At 29.9% G+C, this 19,954-nt stretch overlaps 1 protein-coding gene across 1 annotated transcript; it reads right to left on the bottom strand.

Annotated features, from left to right (window-relative positions):
* Window positions 1–245: 245 nt before the first annotated feature.
* On the bottom strand, window positions 246–18,020 carry LOC107453798 (sn-1-specific diacylglycerol lipase ABHD11). The gene is made up of 6 exons (XM_016070755.5): window positions 17,750–18,020; window positions 12,461–12,614; window positions 10,993–11,166; window positions 5,147–5,341; window positions 1,967–2,163; window positions 246–688 (listed from the first exon to the last, which is right to left on the bottom strand). The coding sequence occupies exons 1-6, from the start codon at window positions 17,755–17,757 to the stop codon at window positions 550–552; spliced, it is 867 nt and encodes a 288-aa protein (XP_015926241.2). The 5' UTR covers window positions 17,758–18,020; the 3' UTR covers window positions 246–549.
* Window positions 18,021–19,954: the final 1,934 nt, after the last annotated feature.

Below are 19,954 nucleotides of genomic sequence, written 5' to 3'. Positions count from 1 at the left end.
AAAATTTTGTGAAAATTCTCGAAATTTATCAATATTATTCTCTAAAGTTCAGTTTTTAAAGTTGATGCTGGAATTGCTGATTTTTAAATTACCTTTTATTTATTCATAAATACATATATTTTTTTGTAGATTTTATCTTTACTCGCAAGACACATTTCATTGTTCTTGAGATTAAGTTTTGGTAATGAGCTGGAACTTAAAAATATTTTAGAACAAAAAGAAAAAAGAAGAAAAAAAAGACAACCTTTATATATATACATGATTTTTATTTCTGACTACTCTTAATCTACATTATTAAAATCATTGTCACAATTTAACATTTAAATAAGAAAGAAACTAATACTCTTTTGTAATCTTACAACTTACTGTGGATATTTTTTGTGTCAGTTTTATACAGGTTTCATAATTCTAAAGGATTGTACATACACAGGCAGTAAAAAACACAGTATTTTATTCATAAAAAAATATTTGTTAATTTTTATACTTTAATTTTCAGTACCATTTTATTACTATTTGTCTATTTAACTCTATTAAATAGTTCGAAAATTTTCAATTTTTTACAAGAATTTTGAAAAGTAATTGTATGAATTCTTCAGTTGCATCAATGTGAACATGATGTGAAGCACCATTTATTAAGAAAAGTTCAGCTTTGGGGAAGTGTTTCAATATTTCTTCTTTTTTCTCATAACTGTAAGAGAATTAATAGAAAGAAATAATTAGAATTTTTGAATGAAAATTCATTGAAATAAATAAGTATTTTGATTAAAAATCTACCTTTAGATATTTTGAATTATGTATCGGCGGTTTGGAAGGCGTGATTTAGGCTTAGTTATTTATAAAAAATTAACTACTATTTGTAGGCTAAGCAATGGGCACTACAATCCGTATTCATGATAACAATAAACTTCATTTTTTTTGTTGTCTATATTTGCTTAAGACAAATATAGCAGGAAATGTTGGAATTTTATTACTTTGGATATAAGCTGTAGTCTAATCACTTGGTTTCTTTTCCTGAATATGATGAATTTTCTGATTTGTTTATGGACCTTAATGGGCACATTTAACATTCATTTAAATTAACTTCCATAAATAACACTTAAGTTTTATAATTTCTGTTTGTGCCTGTATGTTCAGTACTCTTAACCGTACAACTGTGAAGAGAAGAGCATTTTGTAAACCTTCGAAAAAGCAGCATTATTATGAGAGGCAATATTGCGTTTAAAAAATAAAATAACTTGTGGTACAAGGAGAATTTTGAGTCGTGAGAGCTCGTTTGCCTCCCAATGTGGTGGTCGAGGTTCAAATCCCAGCAATGACCGGATGTTATGAATTCTGCAACCAGCTCGCATCGACTATTGTAATGTAAAGCATATGCTCTTTTCTTACTTGACATTTAAGGCAAACGTTCTTCACCCTACCTAACCAATGCGCAACTACCCGAAGAGGTATAAATATAAACATAAGATTTCAGTTAAAAGAGTCTAATTTTAATAAGTTGCGTCAACTGAAAGTTATAAACGTTAGGATTGATGTATATTTGAAATTTTTTTAGCACTTCATCCAAAATTGGCGACGAAAAAACAATCACTGATATTGCTTTGAACAAAATGTCAGTAAACACACACTGGTTTTCTGTAATACTAAGACTTTTTTTTTGTTGGGCCGTGCATAAATTTATTTTGTTTAAATAATTAGTTTGTGAACATCAACTAAGTTTTATCAAAATTTTCTATATTTTGTTGTTTAAATTTTAAAACATGTTGAGAAAATATCTAAACCTGAATAAATATGTTATAGTTATGTTTTGAGTCGAAATTTTGGTGGATAACAAGACGGTAAATTCTACTTATAACAGTCAGAAAACGATTGCCGTTATCTCTAGTAAAGATTTGAATATACTAGCCACTGCAAAAATTGACAAAAGCGAGTTAATAAAAATAAATTAGTAGTAATTATAATTACTTACACTTTAAAATAAGACTTGCTTCCATTTATAAAATAAGCTGGCCCTTCATAGACACCTTCTAATGGATATAACCTCACATCAGTCTTAAAGCTTTCTATTACGACTTCAACGTTGAGTTTTACGTCATAGCTGCCATCGTCCTTATGATTAAGAATATAATTACACTGGTATAAATGTTCTTTATCACTGAGAGTCTCCTGTAAATAAAGTAAGGAAAAGGATTAGTAAAAGTTAATAAGATTTCTTAATTTATTTCTATAATATTGGAACTTTAATAGTGACAACAGGCAACTATTTATTTGCAACTGATACAAAGGAGATTTTATTTACCATCTTTTATAATCTTTTACTCTTTACACAGCGACCTCCCATACCGGCGCCCTTGTCCCAAGAATTTGGTTAGGAGAGTAGCGAAAATCTGGTTAATTTTGCCCTTAAGTTAATTTTGGCGAACTTTGATATGTCTCTAAAACTTAAAAGGGGTATAAAAAAAAAAATTGGCACATATTTTATAATTAGTTTATCCAAATATTGCGAATTGCAAAAAGATATTTTTAATAATTATTTAATATTTTTTATTACATTTTATTTAGCAATAGTCAATTTTAAATTTACAAATTTTTGAACTATTTAAAAAAGTGTAATTTCAAATTTGAACAAACAAATTTGAACGAAATCGGTCGAATAGTTTTTGAGAAGTAAAATTTTAAATATGGAAGTTTTTAGAAAAAAAAAGAAAAGAAATGCTTCATGTTTTAAGTTAGAAAATAACAACCAAAGGACTGCATAACAAGTCAATTTTAACAATATATTTAATTAATCAAAAAATACTTATTTCTAAGCATTTTAAAAATTATAAGTAGATGACCGATAAATTTGACTTGCATTAAATGTTTGAGTACTCAAAAGTTAAATACTTAATTTTGGATGCCTCTCTTGATCTATGTAAGTTTTCCGCAGTAACCTGACTTGATGTATTTTTGGAATCCTTGAAACCAAAATTTAAAAGAAAAAAAAATTCACTTTGGGGGTCTTGAATCAATTTTTAACTGAGGAAAAAAATCAAATCAGTTGAGTGTCTTCAATTTTGCTAAAGTAAATTCAGCACTTCGAAATCTTTTTTCTTTTTTTTGCTCATAACCGTCGTTGAACAGCCGACCCAATTTTGGGTTTACGACTACTAATGTTCAACTCCGCAGCCTTGTAACTTTTAGCCAATCCAGAAAGGAAACTCCTTGATCATTTCCCCCAGAGGTATGATTTGTTATGGGAACATTGAGGACTTTGTGACTCGACAGATTTTGCGTGCATCAGTCGCCATTTTACTATACGGAAAAAAAAATTGCGTTGTGACAGGAATATATTCAATATTTTAGGGAATTTCCTTCTTCGCCGCATTTTCTCATACTATTACTCGCGCTTTCCAACGTAACGAATGTTTTGTGAATGGAGCAGCGTTGTAGGGCTGAATTTTTTTCTTCCTGGAACGCATCTTCGTAAAAAGGGGGGGGGGGTTGAATTACAGAGGTTAATTACGTTACCGAAATGCAATTTTTTCAACAGATGTTGGAATGTGGAATAAAGCATTGGAAAAGGATTAAATCCTATGATCAATGCATATAATTGTAGTACAAATTTATAACATTTCTCATACCTTTAGAATACTTCTCAAAATTGCATTAATTTTCTTTTATTTATTAATTGTTATTATCATTTTTGTTTGTGCGCACGAATAGATACTTAAGCGAAGAAAAACAAAAACGCTATTAAAACCTAATGTATCAATATTGAGTAAGGTGAGTTAAAAAATATCCAAAACCTGTTTGATAGTCGAAGGAAACTGGGAAAAGATTAATGGAGATTATAAGAAACATCTTCAAATTTCATCCGTCAAGTCCGATTAAATTTGACTGTTTCAATCCAGTTTTTCTCAATAGTGATTTGTTTGATTTATATAACCTTTTTTTTAAAAAACTTATATAAGTTTATATTGTAATTTTAGTTTCATTGGCCAGGATTCTAAAGCTATATATTAAGATCAATGATTACAGCAACCTCTGTATTCAATGTTACAATACAGAGTGGTTATAATTAAAGTTACGGTTTAAAAAATCAATTTTAAAAGTACTCGTCTGAATTGCCTGATATTATAGCAGAATAATAGTGAGGAAATGAAGTAGTTCCAAAATCTACCGATAGATGGACCATTGTCTGGATGTATGCAAATTACTCTGCTATAAAAATGCAGAGTCCTAGCTCTTTCCTAGAGTCCTAACAACGCAGCACACAACCTAATACCCAAAAAGTTAGAATCTGAATAAACATAACTTTTCCCCCGACTGATTATGATTCTCCCCCCCCCCCCCCCCCAAGACCTTCTGGTTTACCCGCTGTCTGGGAAATATGGTTCCGATAGTTTGGTTAAGAAGTTTGGATCCCGCATTGTTAATTTTACTCTGCGTATTTCGCCATACTTAGAACTTTTAAAGCGATTTGAGAAATTCTCGCACTCAATTTTAAAGTTCGCTTATGCAAAGATAGTTCCCTCCCCAAAATTTTCTAATGATTATTTTTTTTATTTTCTATTATTTTATTTAATAATGGTAGAAAGATTTTTGGAATGCAGGGCATGCAAGTTTTTAAATCATTTTAAAGAATGCAATTTTTTATGGCAAAATGCGAAATTTGGGTGAAATCAGTCGAATATTTTCAGAGAAATAGAATTTTTTTAAATTCGGATGTTCAAAGTTCGATTTCTCAGGAACTATTCGATCAATTTCATTCAAAATTTCTATTTTTTCATATAAAAATACATTCTTTAAAATTATGTATAAGCGTGTATACTTTACAGTACATCATTTTCACCCATTATTAAATAAAAAAATAATCAACAAAATATTTTTTTTTTTTTGCGTGGAATTATCTTTGGATAACTGAAATTTAAAATTGTGCTCAAAATTTTCGCTAATACTATTTAGCTCTTTAGCTTTGGTGGAAACTAACGACTTATGAATAAAATAAAAACTTGTAATACACGAATTATAGTAGCGAAACGACGTTCTGGCTAGTAAAGAAATACCGGAACGTCGTTTGGAATAGAGATTTAAATTCATTCGATTTTGCTTAGTTGCAAACCAATTTTATGAATACCAAATGGATTTATAGAAACATAATTTTTACTTGTTTTTCCGGTGGTATTTGATCGTACATATAATCAACCGCAAGTTTTATTGCCATATCTTTGGTCGTAAAAGGTGGCACTTTTCTGATAGCTTCTGCCCATAACAAACCATAGGGCACGCTTGCATCCCTTTCTTCTTTTGTCTCTATTCCAATTAATGGATCTGCTGCTATTACCATTTCAACTCTTTCTGGCTGAAACGATATTTGACGATTATTAGATAGTTCTTATTGAATCGTGTTTTCTACAATTTTTATTAGAAAACAATTGTTATGGTTCCTGTCAGAAAATGAATTGTTTAAAATCAAATACTATTCATCCGCAACACCAGAGGTTTACAAAAGATTCAAAATTTCTAGGAGTCAGTGTTAATTTTTAGGCGCCAGCATAATTATGTAATCCAAAGTCTTAGATTAATATCTTTTTGCTCTTGAGAAATTACATAAAATCAATTATCATTTTTAATGTTATCCAGCAAAGGTGGCTACAAGTATGAAATACAATTTTGATGCCTTGCGAATTATACAAGCTACGTGTATAAAAAAAGCTTGTAACTATCAGGTTTTTATGGGTAAATAATCAGGTTCAATTACAAAATTATAGGCTGCTTGAAATTTCGAAACCTCTCTCTGTAACGATTCTATTGTTTAAATTTAAACCCATTTCATATTTTTTTCTCCTTTTAGCAATTCTTTTTTATCAGAAACTTTGTCTTTTACTACCTGAAAACCAGTTCTTTGTACGGGGTAAATAAGAAAAAGAATTAAAAAATCAGTTTTCGAAATTGAAAAACATATACCAACACAATTTATAAAGCTAAACTAATTATTTCTTTTTTCTTTACTTAAATTTGAAATTTTTTACTTTCCGGTGACTTTACGTTATTAGATTAAGCTAAACACTTTTTTAGTTAGGTCATCCCATCAAAATAAAGATTAACTGTATTCATTTGACGCAATGCTGTTGCTCGATGTGTTGTGGATGTTCCTTCCCTTAAAAAAAAGATTCCATTTTGTTTTCCATTGCATAAGAAAGAATATCAAACATTTTTCTTTTTTTAATTTAATATGCTACACTGAAGAAATCTCCAGTGCATGATGATCGTCATATTATCATTGACGACAATGATGCTTAATTAATGTTGGTAATATGTATTAATTGAAATAAAAAAAAAGTAACTTCTGAACTCAAAAGCAAAAATAAGTAGAAAAGATACTTATTCGCTCTTTGGGTAATCGTAAAAAAATCAGCATGTTATTATTGACACTAAAGCTCAATTAATACTGATAATGTGTATTAATTGAAGTGAAATAAAATAAGCTATGTGCTTAAGAGCCAAGCTGATGGAAGAGAGATTAATGGGAAATTTGTTTAAGAAAACCGTAAAAAATTCTCATTTACAGATGACGCTTAATTCATATGTATCACTGACGGTAATATGCACTATTGGTATTATAGTAATTGGTTCTGATAAGAATTCTACAACGGGTTTTCCGCAGTTTCAGAAAACATTTTTTCCAGTGGTATTAATATCCAGTGTATTAATATTTTAAAGAATTAGAAATAAAAGAAATTTATAAATATTTTAACAGTAAATTAAAAGTCAGATAGAGAAGGCTCCAAAATCCTTATGAAGTTCGAATATATATATTTTATTAAAAATTCGGCTTTAGTTGGCTGCCATTGACAAATATGTATAAACTCAAATGTTTAAGGATTATATAATAAGTTCCAAATATACTAATATAGGTATAAAATATTATGTTGATATATTTGGTGATTTTTAAAACTGCACCAAGCAGTTTTATTAACTGTATTTTGGAATTAAATGATTAATTTAAGGGGAATTTTAACTATCATGAATCGGAAGTGAGCAACAGCATCATGCTGAGAGATGTTAAATACATTTTATCTCTATTCAATGGTATGAATTACAAACAACCAGCTTTGCTTACTTCAATAACAAAGCCACCAAAGATAACAACATATAAAATTAAATTAAAAAATTTAAATTATTTTAGTTATATAAATTGAAAAACTTAGTGGAAGAAACAGGTTAGTGACATTTTCAGAACAAAAAAAAAAGTTGCATCTGAACTATTTTCTTACCAATTTATTCGAAAGTATGACAAATATTTCTTTGTTTTTATTTATTTACCACGACTTAATTTGAAATAAAAATCATGCAAGAATACTGGAAACTGATGTAATTAGTTATGTTAAAATTTAAGTGAAAGCAAAAACAGTTTTGTTACATTAAGCATACCCGTATTTATTCAACCACCTTTTTTTAAAAAAAATCTTATCAATTCTGATTCATTGATTCCCCTAAAAATATCACTTATCAGGTTCTTCCAAGTTCTTTAATTGTGTCGGTATATGATTTTCAGTTTGATTTCATGATTTCGTAGTGTTTCTCAATAATGATTTATTGATTTTCTAAATTAATTTTTAAATATTCCCTTGCGAAGAACGGGTATTCAGCTAGTTTTAAATAAATATGAGCTTGTTAATACATTTTTTATTGTGGAATCTAGTGATGATGCATCGAATATATAAAATAAATCAAACTATGTCACTTCAAAAAGATTAAAGGTTAAATTTTTAAAGTTATTATTTTATTTGTGTTTAAACCAAGATTTAAGAAATCTGGATATGGTGAGGACAGTACTTGGAATATTTTTTTTTTTTTGCAGTTAACTACTACTGCATTATTACAAATATTGTTAGCTACAGCAACTACAACAACTTTTTTTTCCAACAGTAGCGATTACAAACTACTTTCGAAATGCAATTCCATACTTTTGGGTGATGAACTTTCGTTGGAGAAATTAATTTGCAACTGTGTTAAAAATAGTTTTGAATAAAAAAAATTGCTTTAACAGAAGAAATTATTATGAAATATTTAATCATATTTGCACTAGCCAGTGTTTTATACTTTGTTCTTTTAACTTCTTCTTTACTTTTTATGCCTTTCTGGACAGTGAATATTTAATTTAGGAAACGCTAGGATTCTATAAAATATTTGCAACTTCACTAAGCCTCTTTTACGTCCTTTAAGAAATAGAAGAACTGGGAAAATATGTTTCCACCCATTGATATAACATTAAGTATTTTTTTTAATGTTCCATGAATGTACAATGCGGAAAAAAAATGAATCTCCCAGAATAACTTTTGATCCCACCTTCACCTGCTGGGACTCAATCTTAATGGAGGGTGTGACCTCAAATATTCCAATTAATAAGTGCAGACGATATTTTAAGTTACGAAATCAGACACAAAAACGTACTTTCTCTGAATAAACATACCTTTTTCTCGACGGATTCAGATTTCTGACCCCCAAAACATAGGGGACGGTCGCAATCTGGAAAATATGATACCAATAGTTGGGTGAGGAGAGTGCTCCAAAGTTTGGACCACTTAGTGTTAATGTTAAAAAATTTTTGCGTAATTCATTATATGAGAACTTTTTAAGGGAATTAAAAAAATTTTAACACACAAATATAAAATTTGTTTACCCAAAGATAATCCCATGCAAAAAAATAACCTTAATTAAATATTTAACAATAGTCAAAAATTTTTGAAATGTTAGGTATACAATTTTTGCATTATTTTAAAGAATATAGTTTTGCATGCAAAATACATAATTTGAGCAAAATTGATCAAATAGTTCTTTAGAAATCGAAGTTCAAATATCTGACTTTTCTGAAAATAAGTTTCTCAAGTACTATTTGACCGATTTTGCTCAAATTTTGTATTTTGCCATTAAATTATATTCGTTAAAATGATTTAAAAAATAGCATACCTCTCAATTCTTAGGACCATTATTAAATAAAATAATAAATATTTACTAAAAGTTATTTTTTCTACGGAATTATTGTTGGATAAATGAATATTATGATTGTGTGCAAAACTTCTTGAATTCTATTAAAAAGTTTTCTAAATATAACGAAATACGCAAAAAGTAAATTTAAAATTAAGGGGTCCAAACTTTGGAGCACTTTCCTGACCAAACCATTGGGACCGTATTTTCCAAATTGTTGCTACCCTCTATATTTTAGGAGTCAGAAATCCGAATCGGCTGAAAAAAATTGGCAACTGCTTTAGTTTCGATTTTTTTAATAGCGCGCTATTACCGACCTCTCGGTTAGGATCATCCAGGTAAATTTTCAAAATTCCGAATTTTTTTTTCCTTTTCATATATTATATGCAAATGTTTCATCAAAGACTTTATAAAATGTATTCATTGTAACTAAATTCACTAATCTACGCACACACATTGGAATTTGAACCATTCGTTGACGCTCTAACTTGCTGGCCCTCTAATATAGCTTTAATGATGGACATCCAAGTAACGCAAATACCCGTACGATATCGTAATGATATCAAACAGATATTGTAATATCCAGCTTATATCATTAAAAATATTTTACGGGTAGTGGTGTTGCTTAGGCAATTTTCATTATCGTTAACAAAAATTGAGTTTATTTTTTTTTATAGAAAAATGCGAAATATTTAAATTAAAAAAACTTAAATACGCAAAAAATTAAAGAATTATTTCAAAATATTAAGCGAAAAGTCTACATAGGAAGAAAAGTTGATCATCTAATCTGTACAGGGTGATTTCTTGAACAAAAAATAAATATAGTATAAAGACTGAAAATATTAAAAATAATTGGCTAGCAAAAGCAAGAATAAAAGTTAAAATATTAAAAAATAACGGGATAGCAAAAGCATGAATAAAATAAAATAAACACATAACGAGATAAACAATAAAATAAAAGCAGACGATAAAATTAGAAGATTTTTTTTGTGGAACAACAGAGTTCTTTTTTTTTTAGAGATTAGTTTGTTTTGGAATTTAAGTTTTCATATATCCCGTAACGGGAGCTTTTTCTAGTTTGTTTTATACGATTTAACTATCCCGTTACGTGTACTTTATATTTGTTACTGTATTTGTTGTGGTGTGAAATAAGTGTAAAAAACAAAGAAATGTTTCTTAATATAGCTTGATATGTTGCAATAGTTTCCATTAAGCCACCAGAACACCTCGATGTCTTCGTTCTTTTCCTCATTGATGGACAACATAAAACACGTTTTTATTCATTTTTTATTTAATAACTTAGAACCATTCAAGCAACACCACCGAAATTCAAGTCACCTCACAATGCACTGGCCAGATGAATATTTATGTTGCGAGCTATGGGCAAACCGTTACATTTACAGATACGAAATTGAACATGAAGGCTAACGTGTGAACCTGAGAACTCGTTTTTAGGGTAAGAGTTTTATTTTATCCTCTGTATTATTAATACATTGCTTGCTGAATTTAAGAATTTGATAAAAATGCATTGAAAAAGAAACAGAAATTGATGAATATATATTGAAATAGTACCAAAGCTATAGTTAATCACTGAAACACACATGCTGAAATTTTGTGTGCTCTGAGTGTAGCTTTCTGTATTTTATTGCAATTCATGAATTGTTGTAGGTTGTTAAGCATGCCATCACAAGTCCATGCATTAGACCACTGACTGTCACCATGATTCTTCAAGTTTTTGGTAATAACTGAGAAATCATTCAAGTCACCCCATAATAGATTTAGCGTCATTTGCTTATTAATATTAATATGGCGTACTGAGGGCAAACTGTCGCAAATACAGATACAAAATTTTACATGAAGGAGGATGTTTGACCCCTATGTGTATACCTGTGAGCTTGTTTTTAGAATAAAAGTTTTATTTAATCCTCTGTATTATTAATAAATTGTTTGCTGTATTAAAAAATCAATGAAAATGGATGAAATGAAAATGGATGAATGAATGAGTAGATAATGAAACAGTACCGAAGTTATAGCGAATTTCAGAGCCACATATGCTGAAAGACTGTGTGCTATGATTATAGCTTTCTGTATTTTATTTGAATTCATGAAATGTTGTAGGTCTTTAAGCATGAGATCACAATTAAATGTATTAGACCATTGACTGTCACCATGATTCCTTATGTCGTATGCATATGCCTGTAAAAAAAAAAAAAAAATTGAATATTCATTCCTCATTGATTGAAAAGAAAAAGAAAACTGAAGAAAAATGATTTAATTTATTAACACAGAAAGCACTTTTATGCATCTACTATATAACAGACTTAATTTTTTCCCTCGAAAAAAAAAGTGAAAGTTGAGGTATCTCGAGAAAAAAATACAGAGAACACAGCCCCTAGTTATGAACCTTTCTTTTTTTGGAAATAAAATTGATAATATGATTGATAGCATTTCAAATCTATGAAGAAATCAAACTATGTCATTAAGAGACAGCATATATGAAAGGATAATTTGTTCTTAAGGTAATTTTGTTTATTTTTAAGTAGTTCTGAGCAGCGTTATTCAGAGTCATAATTAGATATTTCTTTAAGAATTCCGGACATGACGGAGAACATCCTGATACTTTTCAAAATGCTGTTCAAAATTTTATTTTGTTATCAAACAGATCAAACTGTAGTTTTCTTTATCCAAGAAATAAAAATTATTTAAAAATTTTCAAGGTAAAAAAAATAAATAAATAAAACTGACATAATTTCGCATTAGAGTTTGTCAAGAAAATTATATCGACTATCGGTTTTGAATTGGTGACCTTTTGAACAAAAACTCATGCGCTTTTAAATTGAGCCACCTGAACACCATGATGCCTGCAATCATTTTCTTTCTCTAATGTAATAAAAAGCACTTTTTTTTCGTTTACGAATCGAACTATTTATGCAGCATAAAAAAATTTTTTTTGAAGGAAAAAAAAAATTCTTATTTGACTACAATAATTTATGCTACACTTTGTGGTGCTATTTACTTGTTAGAGCTTAATCTTTCAAGGGAAAAAAAAGTAGAGAAACAATATATTTTTAAGAAAAATTATTTTTTATTCAATATATGTTTTTATTCAAGTATTAGGGGACCGGAAAGTAATGTCGTTTCGGTGCATTTGATATTTGTTATCACGATTTTATTTTTAATCAATAGTGTATTCACCCTCGTTAGCAACAACCTTTCAATGCCGGATCGAAAATGAATCGAAAAAAATGAATCGGTTTTTAAGACTAACGAATATTTAATGCGCCGAAACGACACTACTTTCCAGTCCCCCTAATTAGCTGAAGTCACAAAGATCAATTTTAAAATTACTTCAAAAAGTAGACAGCAGATATAAATGGATTTAAAAAAAATCATCAATGAGTTTCCAAATAGCAAATTTAATCAGTACCATAATTTTTATTCTAATTAATGGTTATTTTTTTTAGGCTTAGATTATATTAGTTTTTCTTACTCTTCTGTGTGTTTCATTTGCAATCTCGTAAGGAATCTGATGCCACAATTCTTTAGACTGATTAAAACCATGGATGAATATTATTGGGCACAAATTTTCATCACGACCAAACATTGGTTCTGCGACGTCATAAGCCAGTTTTATTGGAACGTAGCTATGAATGAAAAACATAATTATTTGGTTGCTCTTTCAGTGGGTTAAATTTCTAATTGGCAAAATTTCAAATGGATGTTGACAGATGGAATAATTTAGATTTTGGAAATAATGGTCAAAAATTTAGAAGCTCTATATGTAGGGGAGAGGGGGGCACATGTGAACAATTTTTTTTATTTCTTCATTTTTCAAAAAATATCATAAATTTCTCACAGTAAAGAAGTTCATATGTTTAAGTAGTCTTTTCTTTGTCTTATGGAATTTTTTGAGATTTTTTAATAAAATATTTTTTTACTTTATGATATTTTAAAAAAATGACTTCAATTGTTCACATGTGCCCCTATTGGGGGCACATGTGAACATGCCTGGGGCACATATGAACAAGATTAAAAACACAAAGCAATCATCATATTTCAAGGGAAAAAAATCTTTAATATGACAGATATAGATACGTATTATACTGAAGGGGTTGTAGCTTACTATGCGAATTTAAACTGTACAACAGTACTGTCAATAAGAAAATAATTTTTCAGCTGTACAATAATTTTTTCACTGTTGGGTTTTTCGCAACTTCATGTTCCTCAGGAGTTGTAATGGGCCTTTTTCTTTCCTCTCTGATACTCTTTCATGCTTTTTTCTTCATTTTTCTATATTTTCATCTGTAGTTTAGCAATTCTATCTTTCTCAGGTGTATCAGTTAATATGCGTGATGCGCGATCAACCATTTAATAAAAAAAAAATTTTTTTAAAGAAAAAATTAATAAATTAATTATGGAAAATTAAATAATAATAATTTTAAATGCATACATATTTTTTAAACTTATAATATCATGAGGATAATAAGCTTAATACTATGTAGGGGCACATGTGAACTGTTCACATCTGCCCCAGATGATTTGTTCACAAGTGCCCCATCATCCTTCTTAAACCTTACTTGAAAAATAAAGAACTTTTAAATGAGTAAAAAAAAAAATTAATTGTCATAAACTTACCTGAATGTTCATATAATGGTCTGCAATAGTTAATTTCAGTTTATTAGTTGATTTATACTATGCTTTCACTTGAAGAAGCTAGTGATTATAATATATACAACACCAGCTGATACAAAGAAATTGTCAGAATAGAACAACAAAATGTCTCATTGTACTGAAAGTTTCGCAGAGAGGTAGGACTAGTACTGCCATCAATTGAAAATTTTTCAAGATTTTTTATTTCAAATTATATTGGTAAAACATACCATGTTCACATGTGCCCCCTGTTCACAAGTGCCCCCCTCTCCCCTACATATGTTGAGAAATAAAGACTTAAATTTTTGATATTATTTAAAAATTATTGTATTTCAATTCTTGACACATATCGGGGACTATAATGTGCTGAATAATTTTTGAGGACTCGAACTTCTTTTAAAATTTTACTCATTGTTATTTCTTATTCACAAATTTAAAAAAAAAAATCCTGCTGCAAAACAATAAATCCTTAAAAGTAAACAAAGCGATAAAAAACGAGCTGAAGACAGCAAGGTTAATCTGAAGTCACGAATCAATTGGAAATTGCAAAGCTGCGAGTTCTTAAGGGTAAACAAATAATTAAAAATACACGCAGAAGACAACAAGGTTGATCCGAGGTCACGAATTAATTAGTAATTAAGGTACATTGCAGTCGTTACAAATATACTAAAAGCTACATTGATAACTACGTTTAATTGTTTTTTCTACAATTAGATGCCTGCAAGTATCGTAGTATGGGTATCTCGATCCTAATTGGTAGTTGAAACGTGGAATTTGTTTACGTAAGCAACTGTTCTTTTCATTCTATCTCGCGTTAGGTAAGCCTGTCAAGTATCCATTAAGTGTCACATTCCAAATCCTTACTCAAAAATCCTTCACAAAGATTTTAATTCTTTCACTATGCATTTTTTACTTAATGCAAAAGACAGGCCAAAAGCATGCAGATCATAAACAAACTAATTATGTATCGAAGTTATCAGGTACACAAAACAAAAATATATCAGGGTTACAGTAAAATACATAAACAATAAAATACATGAGAGACGTAGACGAGAAAGAATTATATTTCGACTAATTGGATTCGAGATACGGCGCTGTATTTAATTAACTTTGTTAATTAACATTCTAATTTATATGAAGTGACTTAGTTCAACATTTTTTTTTTCTTCGTCGTATGCCTGTTTAGGCATAGGGGTGCGATTGTTCTTGTTTCTTAGTGGCGCCATCTATTGCCAAGAATTCGACTTCTGCCACACCATTCACACAACCACAATCCCGTTTATAGGGCGGGTCACAGTCACACACACAAAGGAGAAAGGACATAGAACACATAGAGAGAAAGAAACATATATGCCTTGCCCGGGATTCGAACCCAGGACCTTTCTAATGCAAGGACAGTTCCCTGTCCCCTACATAAGCCGGTCGAACTTTAATACACCATTTTGCTTATAAACAAGTAGCTGACGTCATAGGTCACATGTACCCAAATGCAGGAGAGGCCGACTTATCCGCCATTTCGGAGCAAGATTTAGCAACTTATCGCTACAAACGACGTTAACATCAACTAGGATAATCAGTAAAGAAAGGTGTGCGTTGATTTGAATTTATTTAAGCGTGCGTCGTATATCGATTTTTTTTAATACTTATACAAATTCACTGCAAATTTTATTACCGGTTGAAAGTTTCGAATAAAGAATTGTGTTTGTGCTGCATGCCAATTACATCAATCTTTTTTTAAAAATGATTTCAAAGTAAATTTGGCCCTAAATCTCACCATCTTTCCTATTTATTTCTAATTGAGATTCTTCAAAATGAACCTGATAAAATATTTTGAATACTTTTTTTGAAAATTTTCATGCTTAAATTAAATCACATTAAAAGATTTAGAGTTTAAAATTTTTTAATATATTCCCTTGAAACTTTCTAATACAGAAACTAACAATTTCAGCAATTTAACAGAAGAATTTCAAAGAAAAAAAATATTGATAGATCCAAAAATACATAAAAGATCGCATATTAAATATATTTCTTATGATAAATGTAAGCGAACGGTTTGAAGTTTTAAGCAATACATTACCATAGGTAACTAAAAATAAAAAAAACCAGGATAAAAAACTTAAAAGGGTAAAACTTACCTGAATAAGAAAAACTTACTACCTGATCTATTGGTGAAATAAAAAGGAGTACAAAAAAAAAAAAAAAAAAACAGTTAATATTTATTTTTAACAAAAGGAAATACTTAAAAATTAACACAAAACTTGGCGATTCTGAAATAAGTTAGGCGAATACTTACTCAGTCAATCTTTTGCCTTCATTCATTGATTTTATTGCACGTAAACACTTAAAATTGTTAAAAAAATTAATAAATGTTGTTGAAATATATATTTTAAATAAATATATATTTAATAAATGCAATTTTTAATGAAAATTCTTATATTTGGTACACAGTTAAAACTGTACAATTCAAGTAACCCTGAAAGTTACTTACTTATTTAAAAAAATAGCCGAAAACAAGCATTCAGAAACAAATTCTAACAACTTAATATCGTTTATAAACTGCATAAGTAAATAAATCCAATAAGTTATAAATAAATGCGTATTTACCTCACATAATCGAGCTCCACTTCCAGGCTGCCAGTTGTATCTTCTGCAATTTATTACCCATGTCTTCTTATTTTTTTCTAATTTAAAGGAAATCTGAACATTCGAAAACCTTTTTTTGAACTGTTTGTGCAATTTACCGCTGCACAACCACCCATATCAATAATTTTAGGTATCTAATTAGCCTTCAAACTCTCACGCTAATACTACTAACATAACATAACCTGCGAACTTGTTTGCTCCATAATGGCTGATAGTTCAGCTCTCATAGTATGGGAACCTTACCCAAATGTCATTTTAATTAAGCATGAGCTACGTTTTGTTTTTTAATTTACGAAAGGGTTTTAAAATAATATCATATTTGTTTGATTAGCAAAATTTTAAATTGAAGATACATCATGGTTTTAATATTTATAAAAGTTTTCGTAGTGTTCAATGTTTCCTTTTCTTTGCTTTTCTTTTACTAATTAGTAAAAAACGATGGTTTTAGCATGTTTTGATATTGCAATGATTCCCTTTCTGCAGATATGATTTTAAAAAGAGGCTAATTTTATTAGTGACTGTCGCAGTCTTAAGACGCAGCTGTTGCTCGTATTTTTATATTTCTCTCCTTTTTTTGAAGTTTACAAAATGGATAGCACGGCTCTATGAATCACGGCGATGAATCGATGAATCACGGCTGTATTTATTTAAAAAAAAATTTCAAAATAGCATATGTTACCCGATAAAAATATTTATAAACATAATTAAAAATTACTCCTAAAATTAAAAGATCAATGTAAAGGTATATCAGTTGGACACCGAAACCGGTTAGTATAAATGCAATAAATGTCCGTTACGAGGACAATTCACAATAGCTGATGCAATTGTCGTTATAGCGAGCACGTAGTTATTTACATATATTTAATGTTAAAAAAGAACTTGGTAACACTTAATGTTGATTTCAGTAATAAACTATCAGGAAGGGAAATAAGTGGATAAGTGGCCAGCAAATGATACATCCATTTAAAGTGTGCTGCAGCATTCCCGAAAATTACAAAAGATTTTCTTTTCTTTCATGAGGAACGTGACCGATGGTTGCCTGGAAAAGTTTGCTTTATTTAATATAAATAGATTAAGATTGTAACAAGAAAATGAGGTGAAATGATGCTCGTTTTAATTTTTCTGTATTAATATCAGTCATACATAAAAATGCCTACCATTTTTCCTTTTTTGTATAATTTTGCTTATTTTAAACATTAGAAATGTGTATTTCCATCAAAAAAAAAATCTTTTGTAGCAAATTTTTGAAACTCGTTATAAACATATAGTTTTTGTATTTACAATTGTAGCATTTTGACGGTGACTTGGAAATCTGACGTAATAGCGAACATATGTCGTGTTCGTTGCATCGAATTTTCACGATATAATTATTTGAACTTCCAAGAAAAAGGAAGAAAATGTTTGACTCCGATATTCTTTACGATCGCAAATCTTAACGTCTACAAATCAGAAAAAAAATATCTAAATAATATTAATGATTGCTTACTCATTCATTTTTCCAATATAATTGATACCAGTTGCAGACAAATAAATCCAATATCTGAAGAAGAATCCAGACGAGATACAATCTCTACTGCATCTTCGAAATTGACTTTTTTCTTATTAAGTTTGTTTAGTTTTTTTTCTGTTGTTAAATAATATAAAGGGTTAATCATGGCGGAAATAAAATGTGCAAAGTTATTCTAACTGCTAATACCTTTGTAAAAGTACAAGCAATTATAACACTGTAATTATTGTAAGCACATCAATTATGAAACAATAACTGGGTGAAATCATAACAATATTTCCTTCTTCCTTGGAGTAATTAGATCATGATCATGATTTGTTTTACAAACGCTGTTCCAAGCATAAATGGGAACGTTATTAAAAAAAATGTAAGAATAAAATGTACATTTCTTACTAATTAAAATGAATAAAAACAATTTATCAATAATCGGTTAATTTTCAAGAAAACGGTTATAAAAGTGCCTATTTTTTTATACACGTATTTGATTAGCGTGCTGACATCTAGTTTAAAATAAGCTAACTATCTACAATTGCCTTAAAAAATATCCTGGTACTGCCATCTGGTGTGTAAAATAAGAAATAAAAGGTTCTCCGGGCAAAAGAAATGAATTAGTTTTATCCTTATTGGCGCGTTACTACTGAACACTCCAGCCCGGAAATATCACGGGAGCGAGAAATAGAGTGTGAAACCTCACCCCGTCCTTTTCACGGGAGCGAGAAGGAATGGGTTAAACATACCCAAAAATGTTAACAATTCTCTTCCTTTTAGTACAATAACTTTTTCTAAAAAAATTTTTGGTAAGTAAAGTTACATAAGAAAGGAGATTCGGTTGAGTTTAAACAATTCTTGAATAAACGAGTATTTGTCAAAAATTATTAGAAATCAAAATAAATTAAAATAGCAATAATTTGTTAAATTAAAGGTCCCACTCATAAATTCAAGCTACTAAATACACAAATTAAAATTTAATGTTTTTTACTAAACTCAGTGGCGCGACAGCCAATAGAGGGCCAAGGCCTACTGTGCCCATCTCAGTTTTCTTGACCTAGGGCTCTGGGGTGCAGGGGAAGATGTTCCGGTCAGGTGGTCAGCCGAACGCAGATCCTCCAGTGTTTAGTTCCCAAGCATGCTTGGTACTCATTTATCGACCCACTGAAGGGATGAAAAGCTGAGTCAACCTTGCCCGGCCCGAGGATCGAATCCAGGACCTGTGGCACGGGAGCGCGAAGCGCTACCACTCAGCCACCGGGTGTCAAACCTGCCATTATAGATAAATTTAAATACAGATTTGGTTTTTAAGCATTCTTCTCGTGTATACTTTACATATTTCTAAAAAACAAAAAAAAACATTTTGTAACAAATAAATATACAAGAATCAGATTATTATTTAGAACTAATCATGTTCTTAATGTCTCTTAACAAGGTAAAATTTTGAAAGTGGGACTTTTTGGACAATTAATTTTTTGATAATTTTAGTTTGGATAATATTGAAAGTACTCTTTACTCTTTGTGTCGACTTTCAATACACGGGGTGGATATTAAATTCTGTGACACTAAAAAAAATAGGAATTAATTTTAATCGTTTAGTTAAACGTTCGTTTGCTAATCGTCAGTTTGTCTATCACTATTCTTGTGAGTGGCGGTTTCTATAAGTGCAGACGATTTTTACTTAAAGCAAAACATTTAAAATAAATTTAAAGATGGCATCGAAAAGTTTCATGGCTAAACAGCTTTCCGATCACGTATTTTTTGCAGGTAGAATCTTCAAGCAATTAAAATCGCTTGGGTTTTAGTAGAACATTTATACAGGGTGATTTTAAAAAGATTAGCAAAATTTTAGGAAGTGATAGTACACACCGAAGCAAACAATTTTTATCAAAGAATGCATGGTCGAAAACAAAACGCAAAACCGCTAGAGGGCGTCAAAGTTTATGTTCTTATATGAGGCAAAACACACAAAGAACGATGAAGTTAAGTTATAAAAGCAAATTTAATGTCATGTGATTACAATAAGTGTTCAAAACAGTGGCCGGCAGCAGCTATGCACGCAGTACAAACGGCAAAGAAAAGATAGGCGAACATTCTGAAACACCCCAGAGGCATATCACGAACTTTCCCTGCAACCGTCGAAAGCTTGGCGACTAGTAACGCAGCGCAGTAACTCGCAACAGGAATGGCGCTTTC

This window comes from Parasteatoda tepidariorum, chromosome 7 (genome assembly GCF_982258835.1).
Source record: "Parasteatoda tepidariorum strain Cologne lab strain chromosome 7, Ptep-v5.0, whole genome shotgun sequence".
NCBI classification, from domain to species: domain Eukaryota; kingdom Metazoa; phylum Arthropoda; class Arachnida; order Araneae; family Theridiidae; genus Parasteatoda; species Parasteatoda tepidariorum.
The sequence above is the reverse complement of the archived record's forward strand: the minus strand, read 5'-3'. Positions and strand labels throughout refer to the sequence as shown.

Bases quoted from the DNA above. Each gene is read 5' to 3' on its own strand.
- LOC107453798 (XM_016070755.5), bottom strand. The intron at 11,167-12,460 runs GTAAGAAAAACT...TTTTTTTTACAG, and splicing joins CAAATGAAACACACAGAAGA to GCATATGCATACGACATAAG. The intron at 689-1,966 runs GTAAGTAATTAT...ATTCTCTTACAG, and splicing joins AGCAAGTCTTATTTTAAAGT to TTATGAGAAAAAAGAAGAAA.